Source organism: Ictalurus punctatus, chromosome 3 (genome assembly GCF_001660625.3).
Source record: "Ictalurus punctatus breed USDA103 chromosome 3, Coco_2.0, whole genome shotgun sequence".
In the NCBI taxonomy this organism is placed as follows: domain Eukaryota; kingdom Metazoa; phylum Chordata; class Actinopteri; order Siluriformes; family Ictaluridae; genus Ictalurus; species Ictalurus punctatus.
In genome coordinates this window covers 20152638-20174559 of record NC_030418.2, presented here as the reverse complement: position 1 = coordinate 20174559, position 21922 = coordinate 20152638, and the positions used below count along the sequence as shown (strand labels likewise).

At 35.4% G+C, this 21922-nt stretch overlaps 2 protein-coding genes across 2 annotated transcripts; one reads left to right on the top strand and one right to left on the bottom strand.

Moving 5' to 3' along the window:
- Nucleotides 1-1255: 1255 nt before the first annotated feature.
- On the bottom strand, nt 1256-10075 carry rgra (retinal G protein coupled receptor a). Its single transcript, XM_017463288.3, has 7 exons — nt 9726-10075; nt 9423-9579; nt 9010-9131; nt 6509-6662; nt 4698-4815; nt 3486-3599; nt 1256-3303 (listed from the first exon to the last, which is right to left on the bottom strand). The coding sequence occupies exons 1-7, from the start codon at nt 9802-9804 to the stop codon at nt 3157-3159; spliced, it is 891 nt and encodes a 296-aa protein (XP_017318777.1). The 5' UTR covers nt 9805-10075; the 3' UTR covers nt 1256-3156.
- A 1399-nt stretch (nt 10076-11474) lies between these two features.
- lrit1a (leucine-rich repeat, immunoglobulin-like and transmembrane domains 1a) lies at nt 11475-14674 on the top strand. Its single transcript, XM_017463252.3, has 4 exons — nt 11475-11596; nt 11928-12388; nt 13195-13500; nt 13647-14674. Exons 1-4 carry the CDS (start codon nt 11475-11477, stop codon nt 14672-14674), a joined length of 1917 nt encoding a protein of 638 aa, XP_017318741.1.
- The last annotated feature ends 7248 nt before the right edge of the window (nt 14675-21922 follow it).

The window sequence follows — 21922 nt, the reverse complement described above, 5'->3', positions numbered from 1 at the left end:
TTTCCCTGCGATTGGTTAGAACCCTGTCCAGGGTGTTCTTCTCCTTGTGCCCCGAGTTCCTTTGGATATGTTCCAGGCTTCCGCCTGTGTATAGGATAAGCGGCATGGAAAATGAATGGAAGAGTGAATGGATGGATAGATGGGGCTATGGGAATGCTCCTTGCAGTTTTATTCTCAGTTAAAAATCAAGAACTGTAAGACAGTCACCTTAAATAATGTATAAAGTAACAGATTTAAAGAGCTAATTTTGTATAAACATTGACCCAAAGCTCACTCACTGTGGATCCTGACTATTGTTCTTTAAAACAATTTAAAAAGTAAAACTATATTTTATCAACAGTGTTGCATCTATGATTATAGAAAAGTGCTTAATATTCCTTTATTTCCATTGATATGTCAGAGTAAAACAGAATACGAGGTTAAAGTAGGCTACATTGACACCAGTTATTAATGGTGAACTGTACTGTAAAATGCTGGTTTTATAAGCATAGATAGTTCAAGAGATTCACCAGAAGTCTCTGGAAATCACTCTGCTCCTAATCCTTTTATCTGAAAGTATTGTTTGACAATGTATTTGTCTTTTGCATCCTTGGATATAATACGGATTGAATTCTTTATCTGTTATTTGGTCAAGGGAAGGCAAAAAGACAGAGAAATGCATCAAGTCAATCCCTCTTACTGGCTCTTAGGCCAGTATCTTTGGTGTATTTTCTGATTTGACCTGACCTGATTTGAGCCCATCACTGGAGATGCATCATACTGTATAAATTCCAAAGATACTAAAATATTCCTCATGTCCTTGTATGCACATAGACAAGTCTACCCCAAACACATACTTTAAAACACACACAACATTCCTGGTACTTTTTTGTTTTGCATGACACACTACAAACAATGATTCATTAATTATTTAATAATTGCTTAGTGCACAGTAAAATCCCTAGTGTTGAATTGACATCCAGAGTGTTTATTTGAGTCCAATAGACTTATATAAACACTCTGGGCGTGAATTCAACACTGTGGGTGTTAAATTAACACTTGTGATTTTGCTGTGTGTACTGATTTACCCCCTCTATTTTCTCCCCAATTTGGTCATATAACCCAAAATATAATTTATATAATTCATATAATGTCCCATATAATCGGACAGTATGGAAAATGTAGAAAATAAACAAACAAAAAAGTCATTTGAAAATTCAGTTCACCCTGTACTATATTGAAACCACGCTATTAACACATTATTTGATGTTTTACTTTGTGAATTTAATTTATTTTTGAAACTATACATTCAGTCAGAAAATTAATGTGTAATGCTTTTGAATGCTTGGATAACATGTCAGTTAAATCTCAGAGCATGTCCACAATACAATGATAACCACTGGATCAAACGCTAGGTACACTAAGGGCTTCGTTAATCATTATTTATGTAGAAAATGTGGTTGGCCTGATCTGGTTCTTAAATAACATTCAGAGAAATATTCAAACATGTATCTATTTGTAATGATACAGAAGATACTGATAAGGCATCACAACTGAGATTTTTTTTTCAAGAATTAATACCAAAGACACTGACAAGCCATAACAACATACTATATATAATGCACTAGAATTTCTCAGGCAACAAAATATCATGAACAAATAATTTTTTAATTCCCTCGTTCACTCTCTCTCTCTCTCTCTCTCTCTCTCTCTCTCTCTCCGATTCATATGTATGATGTCTTTCCACTTTGTAAAATTACAGTACATCTAACATTAACATAATTAATACTTTTTAATCAATCTGCAAATCACTTCACAGTGCACATCAGTAACTACAGTACAAATGATCATAATACAGATAATAATAGGGCATAGTGTCAGCCCACATTCACAGTATTAAAAAAATCACAGAAAATCATGACAATACAATATTAATTGTCACAATTGATCACAGGAATAAATCACTAACACATTAAGAAAAGATCACTAACAGCCTTGTTGATCTGATGTGCTATTACAATTTTTTCTTTCCTAAAGCTCATGTTTGCTACCCAAGAACAAACGTCTATGTGTGGTTGATCCAGGCCAACAGATAAACAGTGCCTATTGCTTTTGGATTAAGCCCTGCTTGAATCACTGTGTACAGAATGATGAATGTTTGTAAAAGTTTGGTTGTTTTGTGGCTTTGCTTTCTGTCTGGATTATAGTAGTTTACTTCAGTAGTTCAAGTAGTGTGTATGTACTGTACATTTAATCTCTAAAATGATGTTTAACTTGTTTTGGTTATGTTTAGTAATTAAAATGCAGCAAGAATTGCAACATAAAGTGGATTATCACGATCTTATCATCTAAATTTCTTAATGAGATAGAGAACTCTTTCATTAAGAGATGGAGTGATAAAAACAACAATGCTAAAAAAAGTTATATTCAGAACTTTTATGCTCCTGCACCTTGGATTATAGCACTGTAATGTTTTACATTTCCAATTATATCTGTGTAGATAAAGAGGTAGGATTTTTTTCACACACTATTTGGCCAAAAGTGTCTGGACACCATAACACTTGTTGAACATCCCATTCCAAAACCATAGACATTAATATGGAGTTGGTCCCTCTTTGCTGTTATAATAACCTGCACTCTTCGGGGAAGGCTTTCCACTAAATTTTGGAACTTGGCTAGGGTGGATTGTGCTCATTCAGCCACAAAATCTTTAATAAAGTCAGGGACTGATGTTGCATAGGTGAGGCCTATGGCCACACATGAGGCCAGGTGTGCAGTCTGCTTTCCAGTTCAACCCAAAGGTGTTCAGTGTCACATATGTAAGATATGGACTGTGTGAACACATGTAAGAGGGAGTGAGATGTGCAGGATGAAAGGCAGTTTGACATAATTGCAGTATGTCTTGTGCATAATCACCTCCTGTCTGGTAATTCTTAATCCTTGGAAAATGTATATTATGAAAATGTATACAATCATGTCATGGAAAGGAAGATTTGCAATCTGGAGTTTGATCATAGTGCTTTTTGTAGGAAATAAATATGTTTTAGTATGTAATATGTAAATACTGTTACATTGCCCAACAATGTTCTCAGAATTCTCTGAATTCAGTGTGACTCTGATCAGGATAAAGCAGTTAATAAAGTTGAATGAATGACTGAATTAACAATGAATGATTATTCATTTAAACTTAGTCTCAGTAGAAGCTGGAGATTCAGTCTTTTCTCCTGTGAGCAGCTGCCAGATTCCTCCTCTGTAATTCTCATTTCCAAGTGCGTAAACAAAGACATTGAAAGTTGGAGAGGTCTTAGCGACGATAGGAGCAATCTGCAAAGACACACATAGGTGTACTTATGGTTTACCTTAATAATACATTAAAACCTCTATAAATTAAGTTAATAAATCCACTCAGTGTGCAGTGCACATAGAGCATGGTATCACTGATAAAATAAAAATTACTTAGGCTTTATGACTTAGATTTTTATGAAATTGAGACTTGATAATGTTACCATTCTCAGTTTAGGAGACAAAACATTCACATTTTCCACGGCAGCATAGAAGGCGAGGATCCCATAAGGGCTCCAGCAGAACAGCAAGGTTTTTAAAGGAGTGCTACAGTTAAACTGTAGGGAGGACAGAGAGGTGAATTAGTCATGGAGTCTGTCTGATTGTGCTAGTCATATTACTAGTCAAGGGTATGGACACACATGATCATTGACGGCTTTTCTTTCATGTTTACGATCTTGTACTAGTTTATAATAATAATAATGATGATAACACATTTTAGAATAGAACTGTGCAGTGAGCAAGACAATAATTTAATATTTAAAATTATTAACAGTATTTCTCATGAAGTTTTGTACACTATTGGCATCATCTCAACCAGTTTAAAAATGTACTATTCAAAATTACATTTTGATTCAGAAATAAATGTATACACAAACATTAACTTTAATATTTATATGTCTTAGAAACTAATTTCAACCATAAGCCATAAGACAATGAAACATGTATATATTCAGTCTTGTTTGCACAAACCTGTGTGTGTTAGATAAAATAAGCAATAAATGCCTTGATGCTTTTGGTTAAATCTCAAATGCTATTCTTGGGATTAGTTTCCTAGGCACAGATTAGGTTTAGGCTTGGATAACACAGTGGCTGAAAATCCTGTTTAATCTTCATTGTAATATATATATATATATATATAAAATCATACTGCATTTCTTAGATTTATTTTATTTCTTAACTATTATATATATATATAATACTGACTCACATAGCTAATACATATATATGTAGTATAATGAATGGTCTGCATACTATTTACTTGTACACATGTTTCATTTAACATGTAGAAATGTATCTCTATGTAAGTTATTTGGATTTATTTATAATATATATCCCCAAGGAGCACACTAATTGAATACAATACCTGTATCATATGGTAATACAAATATGAATAATTGAATATTCATATGGAAAATGGTGAACAACACAACAACAACAACAACAATAATAATAATAATAATAATAATAATAATAATAATGTGACAAAAGAGCATATTGACTAAAAAATGCAGGTACACAGCTTTTCACAACTGTAGAATTTGTTTCAGTAATATGCATATGTGCTCTTTTTTCAAGTGTCTATTTATGATACCAACGATATTTACCAGAAGAATGCTGTTAATGTTGACATATATGCAAAATATTTTTCTTACCCTTTGCTGGCCCATCTTCTTGAACTTCTTGTCAATGGATTGGTATGAGAAGTACACAATCAGCACTTGAATTCCCATGTTACAAATGGCCATTGGAATCAGATAGGTGACATAGTTCCTAAGTGAAATGCATGAGGTCATGTTATTGTACTTGTACTTTTTGTATTGTGCACAAATGTAGAAGGGGTCAAGCAGGTGCCACATGACAGTGTAAGATTCTGAACAACCCAGTCTGACAGAAAAAAAATGTTCACATGTAATCTAGAGCAATTTCTATATGTTGAATATCAATGTTCTAGCACAAGCATTCATTGAATAGCAATGTATCATACGTTCACTCAAATGCTCTGTATGAGATGTTCTGCACTATTTAATATTTTTTGTCTTAATATAAAAAAATCTTTTTAGACATTTTAGCATTGTCTACTTTATGCATAAAGTTAGCACTTTTCACAACATATTATTATACTTAGCAGGCTCATGAAACAAGCTGAACTTCTCACAGTCTTTGAAACACAATCAGGTTTGCAAGGTACATGATACGGGTAATTTTAAGGCTGTAAATACTTTAGGCTACTGAGAATACAGAGACTTTCTACATTTTGAAAACATACGTTCTACAGTGCGGTGTTACCATATGATTTGCAAGCCCAGTTTTGTTTGCAGAGAAGAGTTTCATGAACCTGTTAAATAAAACCATATGTTATGAAAAGCATAAACTTTAAGCATGAAGTATGCAATACTCAATATATACTCAGCAAAAAAATAAACGTCCTCTCACATTCAATTGCTTTTATTTACAGCAAATTTCTTAACATGTGTAAATATTTCTATTAACACAAAAACATTCAACTGAGACATACAACTGTGAACAAATTTCACAGAGGTTTGATGAACAGAAATTGAATAATGTGTCCCTTAACAAAGGGGGGGGGGCAGTATCAATTGTAACAGTCAGTATCTGGTGTGGCCACCAGCTGCTTTAAGTACTACAGCGATTCTGTAATCTGTAAAGTTTATTTGGATTTTACAAAATTATCTTTAAAACACAGTTTCCTGAAAAAGGGACGTTTCTTTTTTTTTTTTGCTTAGTACATTAAAAAAAAAAAAAAGGTAAAATTATTTATTGCAGATCTTTTTCAAATAGTATAGTGGTGGATGTGGGCTTGGTTGCAATATATTGGGGTAGAAGGTGACATAAAGTTTAATTAAGCATAAAGCATTTGATTGAATGTTTGATATATTGCTATACAATGTATGCTTGTGCCAGAAGGTTGATATTCATTGTATAGAAGATGCTGCAGATAAGTTGCATGCAAATGCTGTTTTCTGTGAAACTGTTTTATTCTGAAACCTCATGGTAAATATATATGAGTCAAAATGTGACTGACTTTCCAAACACAACATCACTTGAAATTGTTATATAATTAAGAATAAATTCAAGTATGAATGGAGTTGCTACAATTACTTTTGAAAGACAGACTGATGTATTTGACCACTAAGGTATAATAGGACAGGAACACTGTGATATTTTCATATAACTAGGACAGAGACTACATTATGTGAAAGCAAAGTGTTTTGGTACTGTATATTACTAGTAATTATTTACATATAATGTATTGAATCAAAACTAAGGGGAATATGTCAAACACTTAAATATATGTTATAGTATAATTAATATAATTAATCCAAATATGAATTTGGTTCATTATGCTAATAGTAATGATTGCGCTACTAAATGTAAGAGTAGTGGCATGGGGGATAAAACTTTGATCAAAACAAGAACCTAACCTAAAAGGAATGTCTCATACCTATCTCCTTTGCTTAAGTCTAGAGTACAGCAGGTCCTCAGGGGCTCATAGTCATACTCTCCCCAACCAATCAATGGCATAGCTGCCCAGAAGGCAGTAAAGACCCAGATGAAGGTGGCTATCGTGATGGCACTGCTCCACTGCAACTTTGCTCCTTTTGTAATAAAAAACAACAACAACAAAAATTGACCCACACACCACCAATTTCCAATATTTAAAGTATTTTTCTCACATGTTGCCATTATACAGTCTCCTTCAAAAGTATTGGAATGGCAAGGCCAATTCTAGCAAACACCATTAAAATGAAAGCTGAAATTCTGATCTATCATCTCATACTCATCTTTTGCTCCTAAACCCAAATGTCTTCAGTGTATAAAAAAAAGAATTGGCCTTGCCATTCTGTTACTTTTGGATAAGTCTGTATGGTTTTAATTTTAGTTGAAATGCTAGCCTGGAAGAAGGTAGTGCTGTATGATCTATTTAATATTTGTCCAGATTTTGCACAATTACAAACAAATGTTTAAAAGATTATGTCTATGAAGGTCCTGTCAGATACTACTAGAAGTCCTATTTCAGTCTGTAGCACAATAACAGATGCTTTCAAACAGTGATGTAAGATCTCTTACACTAACACACTAATACACTAATTGAACACTTTATTAGAAACACCTGTACACCTACTCATTTATGCAATTATCTAATCAGTCAATCATGTGACAGCAGTGCAATACATAAAATCAGTTACGGGCAAGCGGCTTCAGATAACGTTCACATCAATCAAGAGAAAAATTCTGATCTCAATGATTTTGACCATGGCATGATTGTGGTGCCAGACAGGCTGGTTTGAGTATTTCTATAACTGCTGATCTCCTGGGATTTTAATGAACATCAGTCTCTAGAGTTTACTCAGAATGATGCAATAAAGAAAAAATATACAGTGAGTGGCAGTTCTGCAGACAGAAATGCCTTGTTGATGAGAAATGCCAATGGAGAATGGCCAAACTGGTTTGAGCTGAGAGAAAGGCTACAGTAACTCAGATAACCACACTGTACAATTGTGGTGAGCGGAAAAGCATCTCAACATGTACAACACATCGGACACATCAGCTGAGAACAGATCGCTGAGGCTGTAGTGATCACAGGCTCACCAAAATTGGACACCTGAAGCCTGGAAAAATTTAGCCTGGTCTGATGAACCTCAGTTTCAGCTGAGGAACATAGATGGTAGGGTCAGAATTTTCATGAATCTATGAACCCAACCTGCCTTGTGTCAACAATCCAGGCTGGTGTAATGGTGTGGGCAAGGTTTACTTGGCACACCTTTGGCCTATTAATATCAATCAATCATCTCTTGGATGCCACAGCCTATTTGATTATTGTTGCTGACCATGTGCATCCCTACATGGCCACAATTTACCCATCATTTAATGACTACTTCCAGCATGATAATGCAACATGTCACAAAGCAAAAGTCATCTCAAATTGGATTCATGAAGATGACAATGTGCTCAGTGTTCTTCAGTGGCCTTCCCAGTAAACAGATCTGAATCCAATAGAACACTTTTTGGATGTGGTACAGTAGAACAGGAGATTCACAGCATGAAAATGCACCTGAAAATTTTTCATGAATTGTGTGATGCGATCATGTCAACATGGACCAGAATCTCAAAGGAATGTTTCCAACAGCTTGTGGAATCCATGACATGGTTTTGAGAGCAAAGGGAGGCTCTTCTCAGTATTAGTATAGTGTTCCTAATAAAGTGTTCTGTGACCGTATATGCATATTGAACACTCTCCGTTGGTAAGCCCTGCTCTTGTTCTTGGTGGACAATGGCTTTTTTGGATATCCATAATTAGGACTCTATGTACAAACCCAAGATGCTAGCTATTCACAGAAGCTTTTGTGATGGATGAATGGATTACACCTCTATAGCCATGTACAGTAAAGGTCCACTGAGTAGGTGCTGTGCCAGATAGACCTTTTTCATTGTTGATCAAACTGAAGAAAATCCTGCCAAATATAATTCTTAGGACCATTAAAGCAGTGGTTCTTAAAGTGGGGCCCCAAGTTGTCCATAAATCATACCTGGGAGCTCAGTGGTTTTTTTGTTTGTTTGTTGGTTTTTGTTACACTGGTGTATATAACAACCCATTATTGCCAAAATCAGTGTTATATTCCTTATTGAGTTCTTATAGTTATTAACCAGTTTGACTGAATGAATTAAATCCAAACCAAGTAGGCCTATAAATAATATTAAATTATTTATTCTGTCGGTGGAAAGCTCTTTAATGTCAATAAATAACCAAAAACCATTGTACACCTTTCAATAATGAGCCGCAATTTCTGAATTATTGGATTATTTTCTTAAAATAATTATGTGCTGAGGGAGTTTGAGAACCTCTGCATTAATGTGTATTACTTGAACTTGAGAGAGTTTGTATTATTGAACTTGAGTGAGAGATTAGTGTACATAAACACAAACTGTTGTCATTTTCCTTACTGGTACTGTATTGGTGGTATCTGTCCCAAGCAATGGCTGCAATGAAATGGATGCTAGAGAGGGCAGTTAGGAATCCATGAAAGCCATGGGTTTGGCATCCTTCAGACCCATAGGGCCAGTATCTGTAAGTTTGTTTATCACAAACAAACAAACAAACAAACAAAATGGTTAGAACATATTTTCCAGCCTTTCATAAATAATGGGTAAAATTGCAACAGGTAAAAGAAGTAATGACGTTGTGAATGAGCACATACAGTCAGTGCATATAACTGAGTGCAGTAACATCTGTTATAATGTAAATTAACTAACTCTTTATTGCTTATACCCCACACACCTTTTATTTCCTGATTCACCATGCTGATTCAGTCATCATATAAAATGTCAACAGGATCATCCATTTTTTCAAAACTCACCTCAGAAAGCTTGAAAACGCAGCAACAGTGGCGTTTGTAGAAATGCCCATATCTGCTAAAGCCAAACTGAATACCAGGAAGTTACTCGGAGTCCGCAAATCTCGTATTTTCAGAAAAGCAATAACGGTGACAGCATTCATGAAAAATCCAAGGAGTCCTTCAGAACACACCAGAGAGCAAATAGCGCACCGAAGTGTTACACAACGTGCAGGGAGGACATTACATCGCACCATGGTTGTTAAACGTTACATCCAAAGCGTCATTTCAACAACAACAAATCATCACAATCAAATTGTTTCTTACCCTCCACAAGCAGACATGATCCCAATGCAAAAATATCGAGCTCAGAGAATCCCTCCGGCAGAGGAGAAGAAGCATCCATATCGAAGTTGATCTGTTTTTGTTTGTTTTTTTTCTTTCTTAAATGTAATATTTATTCAGAAATTTGAAATAAATCCCAGAAACAACATACCTAAGCTCGAGTGTGATCAGAATAGAAGGTTAATATATTCGTGAGAAAAAGGCAGGAATGTGGTTATGCAAAAGCCCAAATCCACCGAAGAATTTCTTAATGAACACATCCGGCGTGACCTCATTAATACATGTTTACACAATGCGCCCATTCAGTTACACAACAAGCCGCTCGGTGGTCCTTTCTGTCTGAACTGTAGTGAATGACACATGGCCCAGCCCACCGCAACACTCTCCTTTGTTACTGTATGTCTGATTGGTCTAAACATGTGGGGGTAGTCTCTATAAAGTCTCTATACATCCCTCCATCTCTGTCAGCTTTCACACAGCTGGCTATCACACAGTGTCCAGGTGTTGATAAGATACTGTACACAATGCCATATTTGAAGAGCCTGCAGATTCCTTTTCTTTGCAACAAAAACACATATATCTAATTATTGCCAGTCTGCATTTTAATTTCATTCATTTTATAGCCGACTTTCCATGCTAAATGTGGTTTAAAATGTGGGCTATTTATTTTTTGCAGGGTTTTTATTATAATTTTTTTTTTTTAAATAGAATTTTATTCTTCATGTGCACACAGTTCTTTTCTTTATAAAAACCTGAACTAATCGGGTTTAGGTCTGTGGCGAGACTGCTGACCAAGCATTTATATTTGTTAAGTATTTTTGTACAGTGTCATGTTGCACTGTTAAAGAATTAGAAAAGTAACATGTTCATATTGATATTTTGTGCAATACACAAGTATTGCAATGAAAGGCATCAATTTTCATTGTTTGCATGCAACACTGGTGATATACTACTTATACTAATAGTAGCCAATTAGTACAATCACAATAGAACTGAGCCACGAACCCGCTTAATATTTCTTAAAACCCTTTATGTGCTATGTGCTTTGTAAAATATTCATGCAATATGGAGCAGAAGACTGAAGAAATAGTTAAGAAATAAAATAAATCTAAGAAATGCAGTAAGTATGATTTATTTATATATATATATATATATATATATATATATATATATATATATATATATATATATATAATATTTTTTTTTTGCATAATATGAACTTGAGCATTTTATCAACTAAAATACAACACCAAGCATAAATTCAATCTTTTTCAGTCTGTCAAACTTTATTAGTTATTTTCATACTATTTCAGATGCTTTGTCTGTGCCATTTTTAGAATATCCATTAACAGCCATTTGTATATACTGTTCGCCAAATAAATCACCAGGATTGTGCTGCAAAATTAGGGGCTTAACTGTCATTATGGGACAGATTAAATGTGTGGGGGGAATCAGTCTGCATTATGACCAGTTCATGAGTGTTTTTGGCTTAAAATACACAACTAAGTGTTTGCACAGTCTATCAGATTCCCAAATACAAAAACATGCGCATACGTGGCTCTTTAATCCTCCTCCTCTCTCTCTCTTTTAAATCTGAGAAAAGCGTTAGTCAGAACAGGATGGGACTTGGAGCCAGACAGACTATAACATGTCACTGCAATTTCCATAAATGAAAAAGTGGAGTTTTTTCAGTCAGACTCATCTTGGGTGTTAAAGTACAGAGGGTTAAAGATGATGGTTATTGTCTTCTTTGCTCTGTTGCTTGCATCAGGTGGATTTCCGCCTGCACATACCTCATGTCCTTTTCGGTGCAGCTGCCTCTATCACAACCTGAGTGATGGATCCAAGGCCAGGTGAGTGCTCTAAAATATATTTGTAAAAGACAGTTTGCATTGTAGACATAAAATATAATTGGATAACTTCATTACTTAAAATAAAAAATTTAAATAAATACTTCATTACTTAACATAAAATAATCTTAACCAAAACATCTAGCCCTGCCTTTGATATTTGATGGCTTACATTTAATTTGCAGACTGCAGTACAAGCTACTGCCTTTGATGCTCTTTGTCAGTAACACCCATCCTTACTAACATTTTCCTATTTAGTTCTTATTCATAAAAATGCATATCACTCACAAGTTCATATAAATCTTGCATTAATTATTCTCTCTCATTTATCTAGGAGTGTGATTTGTAACAATCCTGAGATATCCCTAGTTCCTGCCAACTTCCCCAGTGACACATCCAAACTCAGAATAGAAAAAACAGCTATAAAGAGGATCCCCAGTGAAGCATTTAAATACCTCCCCAATCTGGAGTTTTTGTGGATGTCCTTCAATGCATTGTCATCAGTGAACGTGGACAGCTTCCGTGGACTGAACAGTCTGGAAGAGCTCAGGCTTGATGGAAATTTCCTTACTGCTTTTCCTTGGGAGTCCTTAAAGTATACGCCTAACATAAAGCTCCTTGACCTGCACAATAACAAACTCTCTTCAGTCCCTACAGAGGCAGCAAAGTACATAAGACCTTTAACATACCTGGATCTCTCCAGCAATAACCTGCTGACGATGCCGTCTGAAGTCCTTACTACTTGGATGGCAGTTAAACCCATCCAAGGAGCAGAGAGTTCAAAAATTATTCTTGGTAAGTATAGAATTTTAGTAATAATGAGAAACAAATGTTTAACTAATAAGTGGTATACACACACACACACACACACACACACACACACACACACACACACATATATATTTATATGTGTGTGTGTGTCTGTGTGTGTCTGTATGTGTGTGTGTGCGTGTATGCATGTATGTGTGCATGCATGTGTGTGTGTGTGATAATGAGTCTTTATTTGTTACATATACATATGCATATGCATAGTGATATTCTTTTCTTTGCATACCCCAGCATGTTAGGAAGTTGGGGTCAGAGTGCAGGGTCAGGGGGATCTGATATATATATATTTTGCCTGAGTGCATGGGTGTAGCTAAAGGGCCATCCCCAGTAAGATAATCTTCGTTCTGTTCATTATTAGCTACGTTTACCTAGGATATTGAGTTTGTAACACTTTTTTTTGTAACATACTTCATGAGATGTAGCCTAATGTTAGGTTAGCTATGAGTTTTCTATAGCTTGCTAGATGACAGACATATGTTGCTTAGGTGTGTGCCTTTTCTGTCCAATGGGGATCATACTCAAGCCATAGACAAATAGGGGGAGCCACATTATGTCATTTTCTATGAATGTGGATAACCGATCCTGAGAACTTTGCCTCACTCTAGATTGTCTCCCTAATAAAGTCATTAGGACTAACCTGTCCACCCCGCTGTAAAAGGTCTGGTTATGCCCTGCACAAGTAGACTGGTTTTATGTATAATGATTATGTGTATAGCCCTAGTCTCCATTCATAAAATTTCTCATAAAGAGCATCGTTTTTCTTCTTGCCACAGGACTCCATGACAATCCTTGGCTTTGTGACTGTCGGTTGTATGACCTTGCCCAGTTCCAAAAGACTCCATCACTGTCTGTGGCCTTCATTGACACTAGCCTGAGGTGTGCTGCTCCTGAGAGTCTCTCAGGAGTTCTGTTCAGTAATGCTGACCTGAGACGATGCCAGGAGCCCAAGGTTCATTCAGCTGTATCCCGCATCAGGAGCACAGCAGGCAACAATGTGTTACTGCGATGTGGTGCTGTTGGTGTCCCCATGCCCAATCTGACATGGAGAAGGGCAGATGGGAAAACATTGAATGGTACAGGTATGTCAACACTGTGATAGGTGGTTAAGATACATTAACCAGAATTATTACTACTATGTGTAATTGCAAAATGCTGTTAATTTATGGCCTTCTATTAAACTATGCTTGAGTTTTTACATGTCTTGTCTTTTATTATTATTTTGCAGTTAAACAAGAGAACTCTAAGGATGGAATTGTTTGGTCTATTCTAAATGTGCCTGCGGTCTCCTTCCATGACTCTGGGAAATACATTTGCAAAGCAAGCAACTATGCTGGGAGTGCAGAGGCTTTGATTGTTTTAATCATAAGCAAGTCTCCAAAGTTAGACAGTGCAGCTGGAACTGAAAAGAAAATGAAAGAAGACATACAAAACCCTGTTGAAAAAGATAAAATTATTATCAAATATATTTCCCCAAGTCCATCCTCTGTTCCTGTAACTACAAGACCTAGGGGTTACACTGGTCCCTATCCTGGCATGCAGAGTGACAGTGCTCCAGAGATTGGGACAAATGCACAACCAACTAGTCCTGATCGACTGTTAGAGACCAATCTGAGCAACCTCGCAGCTAATGCATCCTCTCTGCAGCAAGACTTTGACAGGATTGTTCGCTCTGTCAAAGTGATTGGTGATACAGACTATACCGTGTGCCTAATGTGGAGAGCTCCAAAAGCCAATAACACGACTGCCTTTAGTGTGCTGTATGCAGTATTTGGAGAGAGGGACATGCGCAGAATCAATGTCAGTCCTGGGAACAATCGAATCATCATTGAGGGCTTGGTTCCAAAAACCAAATACATTGCCTGTGTGTGTGTAAAGGGTTTGATCCCTAAAAAAGAGCAGTGTGTAATCTTCTCCACAGATGCAGCAGCAAGTGCTAATGGGACCCAAAAGCTTATTAATGTAGTTGTAATATCTGTTGCCTGTGTGATAGCTGTGCCTCTTACTGTGGTTGTCTGTTGTGGAGCACTTAAGAGGAAAATCCAAAAACTTCTGAGCAAAAAGTCCAAAGACATTCAGGATTCATATGTAACATTTGAGAGTCTCTCCCCCAGCACAAAGGCCAAAGGCCTGGAGGGGGACTATCTGTCCAAACTCAACCCAGAGGAGTCCAATAGATTGATATCAGCTAGGTCTAGCCTGGACTCTGAGTCAATTACTAAGACTGAAGAACAGCCAAATGATTACTTGTGCTGACACACGTTTTCCTCAATCACCACTCCATCAACCAGCCTAAGTATCCATGCCCAGCACCAATATCTGAGTGCACACAGTTTATACCAAAACTGCTCTGCTGAGCGTTGCTTAACAATTCCATATAGTAACTAAGAAAACAATGAGATGGCTTTGAGTCTCTCACTTTGAATTAATAATGCTCTCTGTTAATATAGTCACAGTCGTAATTAAGAGACTAAACCATATGGCTGGTAATGGGGTTGTGGTTGAGAAATCTCTGAAGCAGGCATGCTTGCTCACTCTCTCTCTCTCTCTCTCTCTCTCTCTCTCTCTCTCTCTCTCTCTCTCTCTCTCTCTCTCTCTCTCTCTCTCTCTCACACACACCCACACACACCAAACTACTGATCCTTCAGATCTGTGGTTAATGAGTAACTGACTGTAATATACTTAGAGTATACATTTAATACAGTATGTATATCTTTAATTTTTATCACCCCCTTAGATATTTAAAAGTATTCTTCCTCTTCTTATTATTTTTCTTCTTCTTCTTCTTCTTCTTCTTCTTCTTCTTCTTCTTCTTCTTCTTCTTCTTCCTATTATTATTATTATTATTATTATTATTATTATTATTATTATGAGATTGGGAATTTATTAAACACTAATGGAGTATTACATACTACAGAAGCTCTCCGCAGCCATGCATTATTATTATTTTTTCTTTGTTGTTTTCTCATGATCGCAGCTTAATTTTCTTGTGAGCTTGCACTTTGTGAATAGGACTGGTGTTACATGCACGTTGGGATATTCGCAATCATAAATGTAATAATTGCCTGCTGTAAAGACGGACTTTATCTCCGCATTAAGAGAGAGGGGTGTCCCCTTCTCAAGTGTCGGGCACTAAAGTGGAAGTCGTCAATCCTGCAGGGATGATGTATTTTTGTAGGCCAACCTGGAAGTTAGCATCCCAGGTTCCCTCGACAAAAATCCAATGGGATTTTTCCACTGGCTTTTGGATTATTGTAGAAAAAAACTTCTGTGACCAACAAAAGTTTATGGTTCTTACATGTTTTGTTCATAAAAATAATCCTCACAAATGAACACAACTTTTATGAATTTTGAAGCCTAAATACAACCACCAGAAGTAAAAAGCTAATGTTAGGCTATAAACGAACTACACCACGGTCGCATGACTTCAACGTCACCACCTCTAAGCTTCTGACAACTCTTTCAATGAATAATGCATTGCTGCTTATGGCGTCCGTAATATACTGTATAGAATTACATCATGTTTTTGAATTTGGTTAATTTGGCAAATGTGTTACGTGTGCCATTTATTTGTGTTCTGTGTCCTAGAAATAAACCTTTTATTTGTATGCATATAAAGTCTGAATTCCTTGAAGATAAGAATAGGAAATGTAATACTGCTTACCTGTGCTACCACCACAACCACTACCTTTGCTTTTCTATTTATCCTAAGTCTAATAATACCAACTGCTACATCCTTTGCTGCTCCCCAAAATAGCAATGAATAAGATTATCTGAATGAAGAATAAAATAATAAAAAGAACCCAGTAATTATATTTTGAGAGTTAAACCTAGTCCTACGTATCACTCTATGCTCTACGGAGTATGTTAAGGATTATTGTTAATAGGCTTTAGACAACTTTACCAGACTTTACCAGACATGCTCTATGCACAGCATGGTTGTGACTTTTATAGGACTATGGACACTATTCATAGTTATTTTCATTTTGCTTTGCTTCTTTTGTCAGCAAATCATATCAGCTCAATCAGCTCACAGTTTGAGCTTGACACACTGTGCAGCCAGTTGCCATGGGAGGTCAGTTCTTTTAGCCTACACAGTGTGTGTAAATATGGGAACACTCACTGTCCCTTTTGCTCTATTATTTTTGTATTGCATGTGTCTAGTCTAACTACATGATAATATGTTTAAACTATTCTTATTTTAAAAATATTCTTAGAGGTATAGTGTATGAGCAATGTGAATTTGAGAGATTACAAATTCAGTTCAGTTTGATTTGTTTAGGGCTTTTAAGAATGGATATAACAAATCACAACCATCCAGACTATATAGATGGAGGAACATCTGGTGATACAACTGTTCTACACAATATTACAGTTGGAAAAAAAAAACTTTTATCTTTGGAAAATCCATATAAGCTATATTCATATGTACATTCTCAATTAGGTTCCTTGTGTGCATGGAAACAGCATTAGTAGAGATACCTGAAGATATCTCTGAATATTTCTGCAAAATACTAGTTGAAATCTGTCTTATATAAATCCCTAGAACATCTTTGGCTAAATTTCAATAACATCACTATTAATATGAAGGACTAGGCAATTTGACAGAACACAGACTTGAAGGCAATAAATTGAGTTTTGTGATATGAATGGCATTTGAGGACACACTCAACCTCAGAATTCTGGATTTGAAAATGAACTGCCTCGATGTTCTGCCTGAAAATGCACTGAAACTTTTGCCAGGTCTGACCTACTTAGACTTATCTTATTTTATCTTCAATCAGCTTACAGTCACATCTAAAGAAGTCTTCTTAAGATGGCGTTTCTATAACACTGCTTTAAAAAATGAAGAACAGACAGCTTCATCTCCTAATGTGGTTCTGGCATTTCATGATAACCAATAGATGTGTGATTGATGACTTACATATGTAAGGCATGCATATAATTAGAATTTAGGACTGTCACCTGGACAGCTAGGTTGCAGCCCTTGGTTTGGCAATTCATTCAGGTTGACCAAACACACGGGCCTGGGGATGGCTGGGGTACCAAATCTATTAATCCATTAAAGACAGCATTCCTGCTTGGGGAGAAAGACACCAGGATGTTCCAACCACTAGCAAAAGAGTTAAATACTAAGGGATACTTAGCGACATAATGTCATTTTTATTGTATAGGTACTAATCTAAGTTTCAACAAACAGTAATTATTGTGTTTTGAGAATGAATAATTAAATATGGTGTACTAAAAGAATGCTAGTATATTCATATTCTTTGTATTTATTCTTTACATTTATTTTCTGGGAATATGTTTTATATTAGAATTGTGAACCACCTATTTTGCATCCATCATAGAAAGGCATATGTTAAAGCAATTATCACTGCAACCATACAGTATACGATCACAGGAAAACTGAAAATCATGTTCCTCTTCACTTGAAAAGACTTCAACAGTCATACACTTTTCTTTTTCTCTACTTCTCTCATTAAAGTCCACTGGCTGATCTTCCACTGTCCCACTCCACTGTTACTTATACAGGGAAGGTCTCTCCATCAAAGGATTTGACTTTCAACATATTTAACTTGTACTTGCACAGCTGTCACTAATGGAACATGTAGTAGCATTAAGAACAATAACTGTAGATTACAGTGAGCTGTAGTACACTGGGTAACACTTAATACACTCTGAGCCTCATGAAGATTTATAAGTGCTAAGTGGTTCTGAGTTTGTTGATTTCATATTCAAAAATGACATCAACTAATGGTTTGCTTAAAATAAATAAATGTTTGATCTGAATGTTTTTTTCCCCCTGGTGCACAAATGCACTTTCCATTTTTTAATCCACACTTTAAAAGCATCTGACTTACTTCTTATATAATATAATTCCACAACATGTGTACTTTTGCACCATAGGCTGAATCAAAATACTGATGAAATAAAGCATTAGATGAATTTTATATAAATACTTACAATAGTATATAATAAATTCATCTGTCTTCTGAGCTTGCTAATGCCCTTTATGGTAAAATAGTTTCTAATAGACATTATTTGGAAGTCTATTTTCCCCTTTTGTTTTGTGGAGTGTAGCTCTAAAGACACACCTCAAAAATAATGCAAAGATATGCTCATATAGCTTTGGTTTTATTTTTATATAATTGTACATACACAAAATATGAGTTTGTACTTAATTCCCACAATCCATAGAATAATAGCCTACTGTAGTCATCTCCTACTTTCATACAATTCTATATATTTGTTTCTCTCTAAAGTTATCTAGGAATAATTAATAATATGAAAAAACTCAATGACAAAATAGCTTTAAAAAAAAACAAAAAAAAAAACGACTGTTGATCCTCAGTACAAACAGTCTAAGTAGGCATTTGATATACATTTCATGTTAATAAATTTTAGCATTCTCTGAATGTACAGTACTGTATACAATCTTAGGCACCCTATTTTTTTTGTACAAACTTTGTTATAGATTTATATATATATATATATATATATATATATATATATATATATATATATATATATATATATATATATAAAATGACATTTTAGATTCCCAAATATTTGTTTTCTAGCACAAAATTAAATGTTACAGAAAAATGTATGTCAGTAAAGAAAGCAGCATATTATGCAAGAGACACCTTTCAGACAAACAACAACAGCAACAGCAACAGCAACAACAACAACAACAACAACAACAACAAAGGCTGCAGGGTTTTGCTGCAGAAATAAGACAGTCAAAGTCTCCAGAAGAACCCTGTCTGGTTCTGCAAGATGCTCAATAAAACTTACAGCTCATTTACTTATAAAACTACACTAATTGTACAGGAGACCCCCCCCCAATATTGACCTTGTTTCATTTACTGTTGTTTACTGATCTTTACAGTATTTTTTTTAAATGTAGAAACATTTAATGTTATTATTTTTGAATTGAAGGCATCTTTGCTCTACAGCATTTCTTTGCAAGTGCCTAAAACCTCTGCACAGTTGTCACGTTGGAGGCGCAGACAGAAGCAAATGCAGGTATGGCAGTTTAATAAAACAACAAGGCCACAGGATAAAACAGAAGTCAATAATCATGAACAGGCAGAGGTCAGGTGATCAGGCAAACAGTACAAACAGGGCAGGGCAAAGAGACGAGGTCGTAAACGTAAGCAAAGTCAAAAAGCCAGACTAAACAGACACGGTATAAAGGCATGATATAGACAGAGCCACCAGACAACTGAGAGTATAGGCTACTTCACAACTTCATGAATGAATGAGAGTCTCTTAAAAGGAGTTGTTTGTTTGTTTGTTTGTGTGTGTGTGTGTGTGTGTGTGTGTGTGTGTGTGTGTGTGTGTGTGTGATTGGAAACAGGTGTCTCTCATTAGAACTCCGTGGATGGTGAACGTGTCCGTTGCTGTGTCTGAAACCTCTACTCATCCCCTAGGCCTATATAGTGAATGACATTTAAGTCCACTATATTGGGAAGGCATGAAGGAAAATGAGTGAGTGAATTCGGACGCTGATAATGAGTCAGAGAACACTGTTTGTATTTGGATTGTATTAAAACAGTAAAGTTCATTTGCTCACTGTTCATTTGTCACGTTTATTGTATTAGATTATACAGAGAACAAAAACAACTGCTTGTCATGTTTTTTTTTACTATTAGACTAATATTTATTAAATAAATAAATAAAAAACACTATACTGAGTGTCATATTTATTTTATTTGTTTATTTAAAAAATTTTTTTTTTAAAGTTTCATTTTCGGTGGGTTTTATTTTCATGGGGTTTCATCCTGTCTGTGTCCTCATGCTGAATCCTGAGGTAAACCTGCCATAAAATCTATTCTGTCTGACTATTGATGGGAAGTTCGGATCTTTGAATCTCGTTCAGCAAAATGAACAAATCTTTTTTTTAGTCATTTCGTTCATTTCAGCAGAATATAATTAAAATGTTACATGTTAAATTCCCCAACACATTTTGTACTTAATAAACTATAAAAAATAAACTATAGGCTAATGCCACCAAGGCACCAATTATGATAAACAGAAATGATTAATTAATAGTTTAGCATTAGGTCTTCAGGCTATGCAGTCTTTTAGTTCACCTCACCTCCCGATCCCAGTCCTTCCTTCTTCTGTCACGTCTGTTCCCCGGAAACAGAAACAATTAGGTCACCTCTTGAGTCTTCGGGTCCGAGTCGTTCATTCATCCTGTTTCCGCTATTGTATGGTACATAACGAAGAATGAATGACTCGAACCCAAAGACTCGAGAGGTGACCTAATCGTTTCTGTTTCCGGTACAGAACCTATGGGGATGTTACAGCGCATGCGCGGTCAAAAATGAACGAATCACTCTCTGAGATATCTCGTTGTTCCCGAGTCATATTAAAGACTAGTTCAAAATGAATGAATCATTCATGAACGACACATCACTAAGTCTGACTTGTTTTAGTTTTGGCGAAAAAGGTGGATTTCAGAAAGAATACCAACTTTAAGGTGTGCTTTGTTAGCTCGAAGATGCCATCTATGGGTAAGAAGACATTAGACAAAATACAAAATACTTCCAACTCCTCTAAGAAACAAATGCAACTATATATATATATATATATATATATATATATATATATATATATATATATATATATATATATATATATATATATATACATATATATATATATATATATATACATATATATATATATATATATATATATATATATATATATACATATATATATATATATATATATATATATATATATATACACACACCCATACATACATATATACACACACACACATCCCCATCCATCCTTAACTTAATTAAAAAGTCAATACCTTCAATTAACTAATATATGTTAAAAAGCCACCAAATTATCATTTGATGTGTACAGTGGTAGTTTAAAAGTGAAGTTAAATTTCAAACTAAGTGGCTGAAAATAAATACTGTGCCAATCAATAATTGTATCACTTCGGAACTGTATCATTTCGCTTCAAAATATCTCAATACAGATGTGTTTTAATTAATAAAACATTACATTTGTAAAAGTGGCCATCTCCGATGTTCCTGTCCGCCATGTTTATTTTTCTTTTGTGTTCTGTCGCCGTCTCGCGTTGGATTATGGGAAATAGTGTGTTGGCGAGTGTACATTGGATGTACACACGAAATCAGAGTGCATTGTGGGTATAAATGAGTAAACAAATGTAGGGAAGGAAGTTGTTCACTCAGAATTCGAACAACACTACAAAATGGCCGACACCCTATATAGTGCACTATATAGGAGATAGGGAGCAGTTTCAGACACAGCATGTGTGTGTTTGTGAAGTGTATGTTTGTAGTTCTTGGTGCATTCTGGGAAATGGAGTTGTTAGTTTGCGGCGGTATGACAACACTATTATATTTATTTATTTCACATAGAAAGACACTAAAACACCAAACAATTACAGACAGGTGTATAAACAACATATAACACATACTTTATAATAAAGATTCCTTTTTTGTA

Excerpts from the sequence above, each read along its gene's own strand:
- rgra (XM_017463288.3), bottom strand. The coding sequence starts at position 9,804 with ATGGATGCTTCTTCTCCTCTGCCGGAGGGATTCTCTGAGCTCGATATT. Across the intron at positions 9,580-9,725 it reads ATCATGTCTGCTTGTGGAGG|GACTCCTTGGATTTTTCATG; the intron begins GTAAGAAACAAT and ends TGTGTTCTGAAG. Across the intron at positions 6,663-9,009 it reads ATACCACCAATACAGTACCA|GAGCAAAGTTGCAGTGGAGC; the intron begins GTAAGGAAAATG and ends TTATTACAAAAG.
- lrit1a (XM_017463252.3), top strand. The coding sequence starts at position 11,475 with ATGATGGTTATTGTCTTCTTTGCTCTGTTGCTTGCATCAGGTGGATTT. Across the intron at positions 11,597-11,927 it reads AGTGATGGATCCAAGGCCAG|GAGTGTGATTTGTAACAATC; the intron begins GTGAGTGCTCTA and ends TCATTTATCTAG. Across the intron at positions 12,389-13,194 it reads GAGTTCAAAAATTATTCTTG|GACTCCATGACAATCCTTGG; the intron begins GTAAGTATAGAA and ends TTCTTGCCACAG.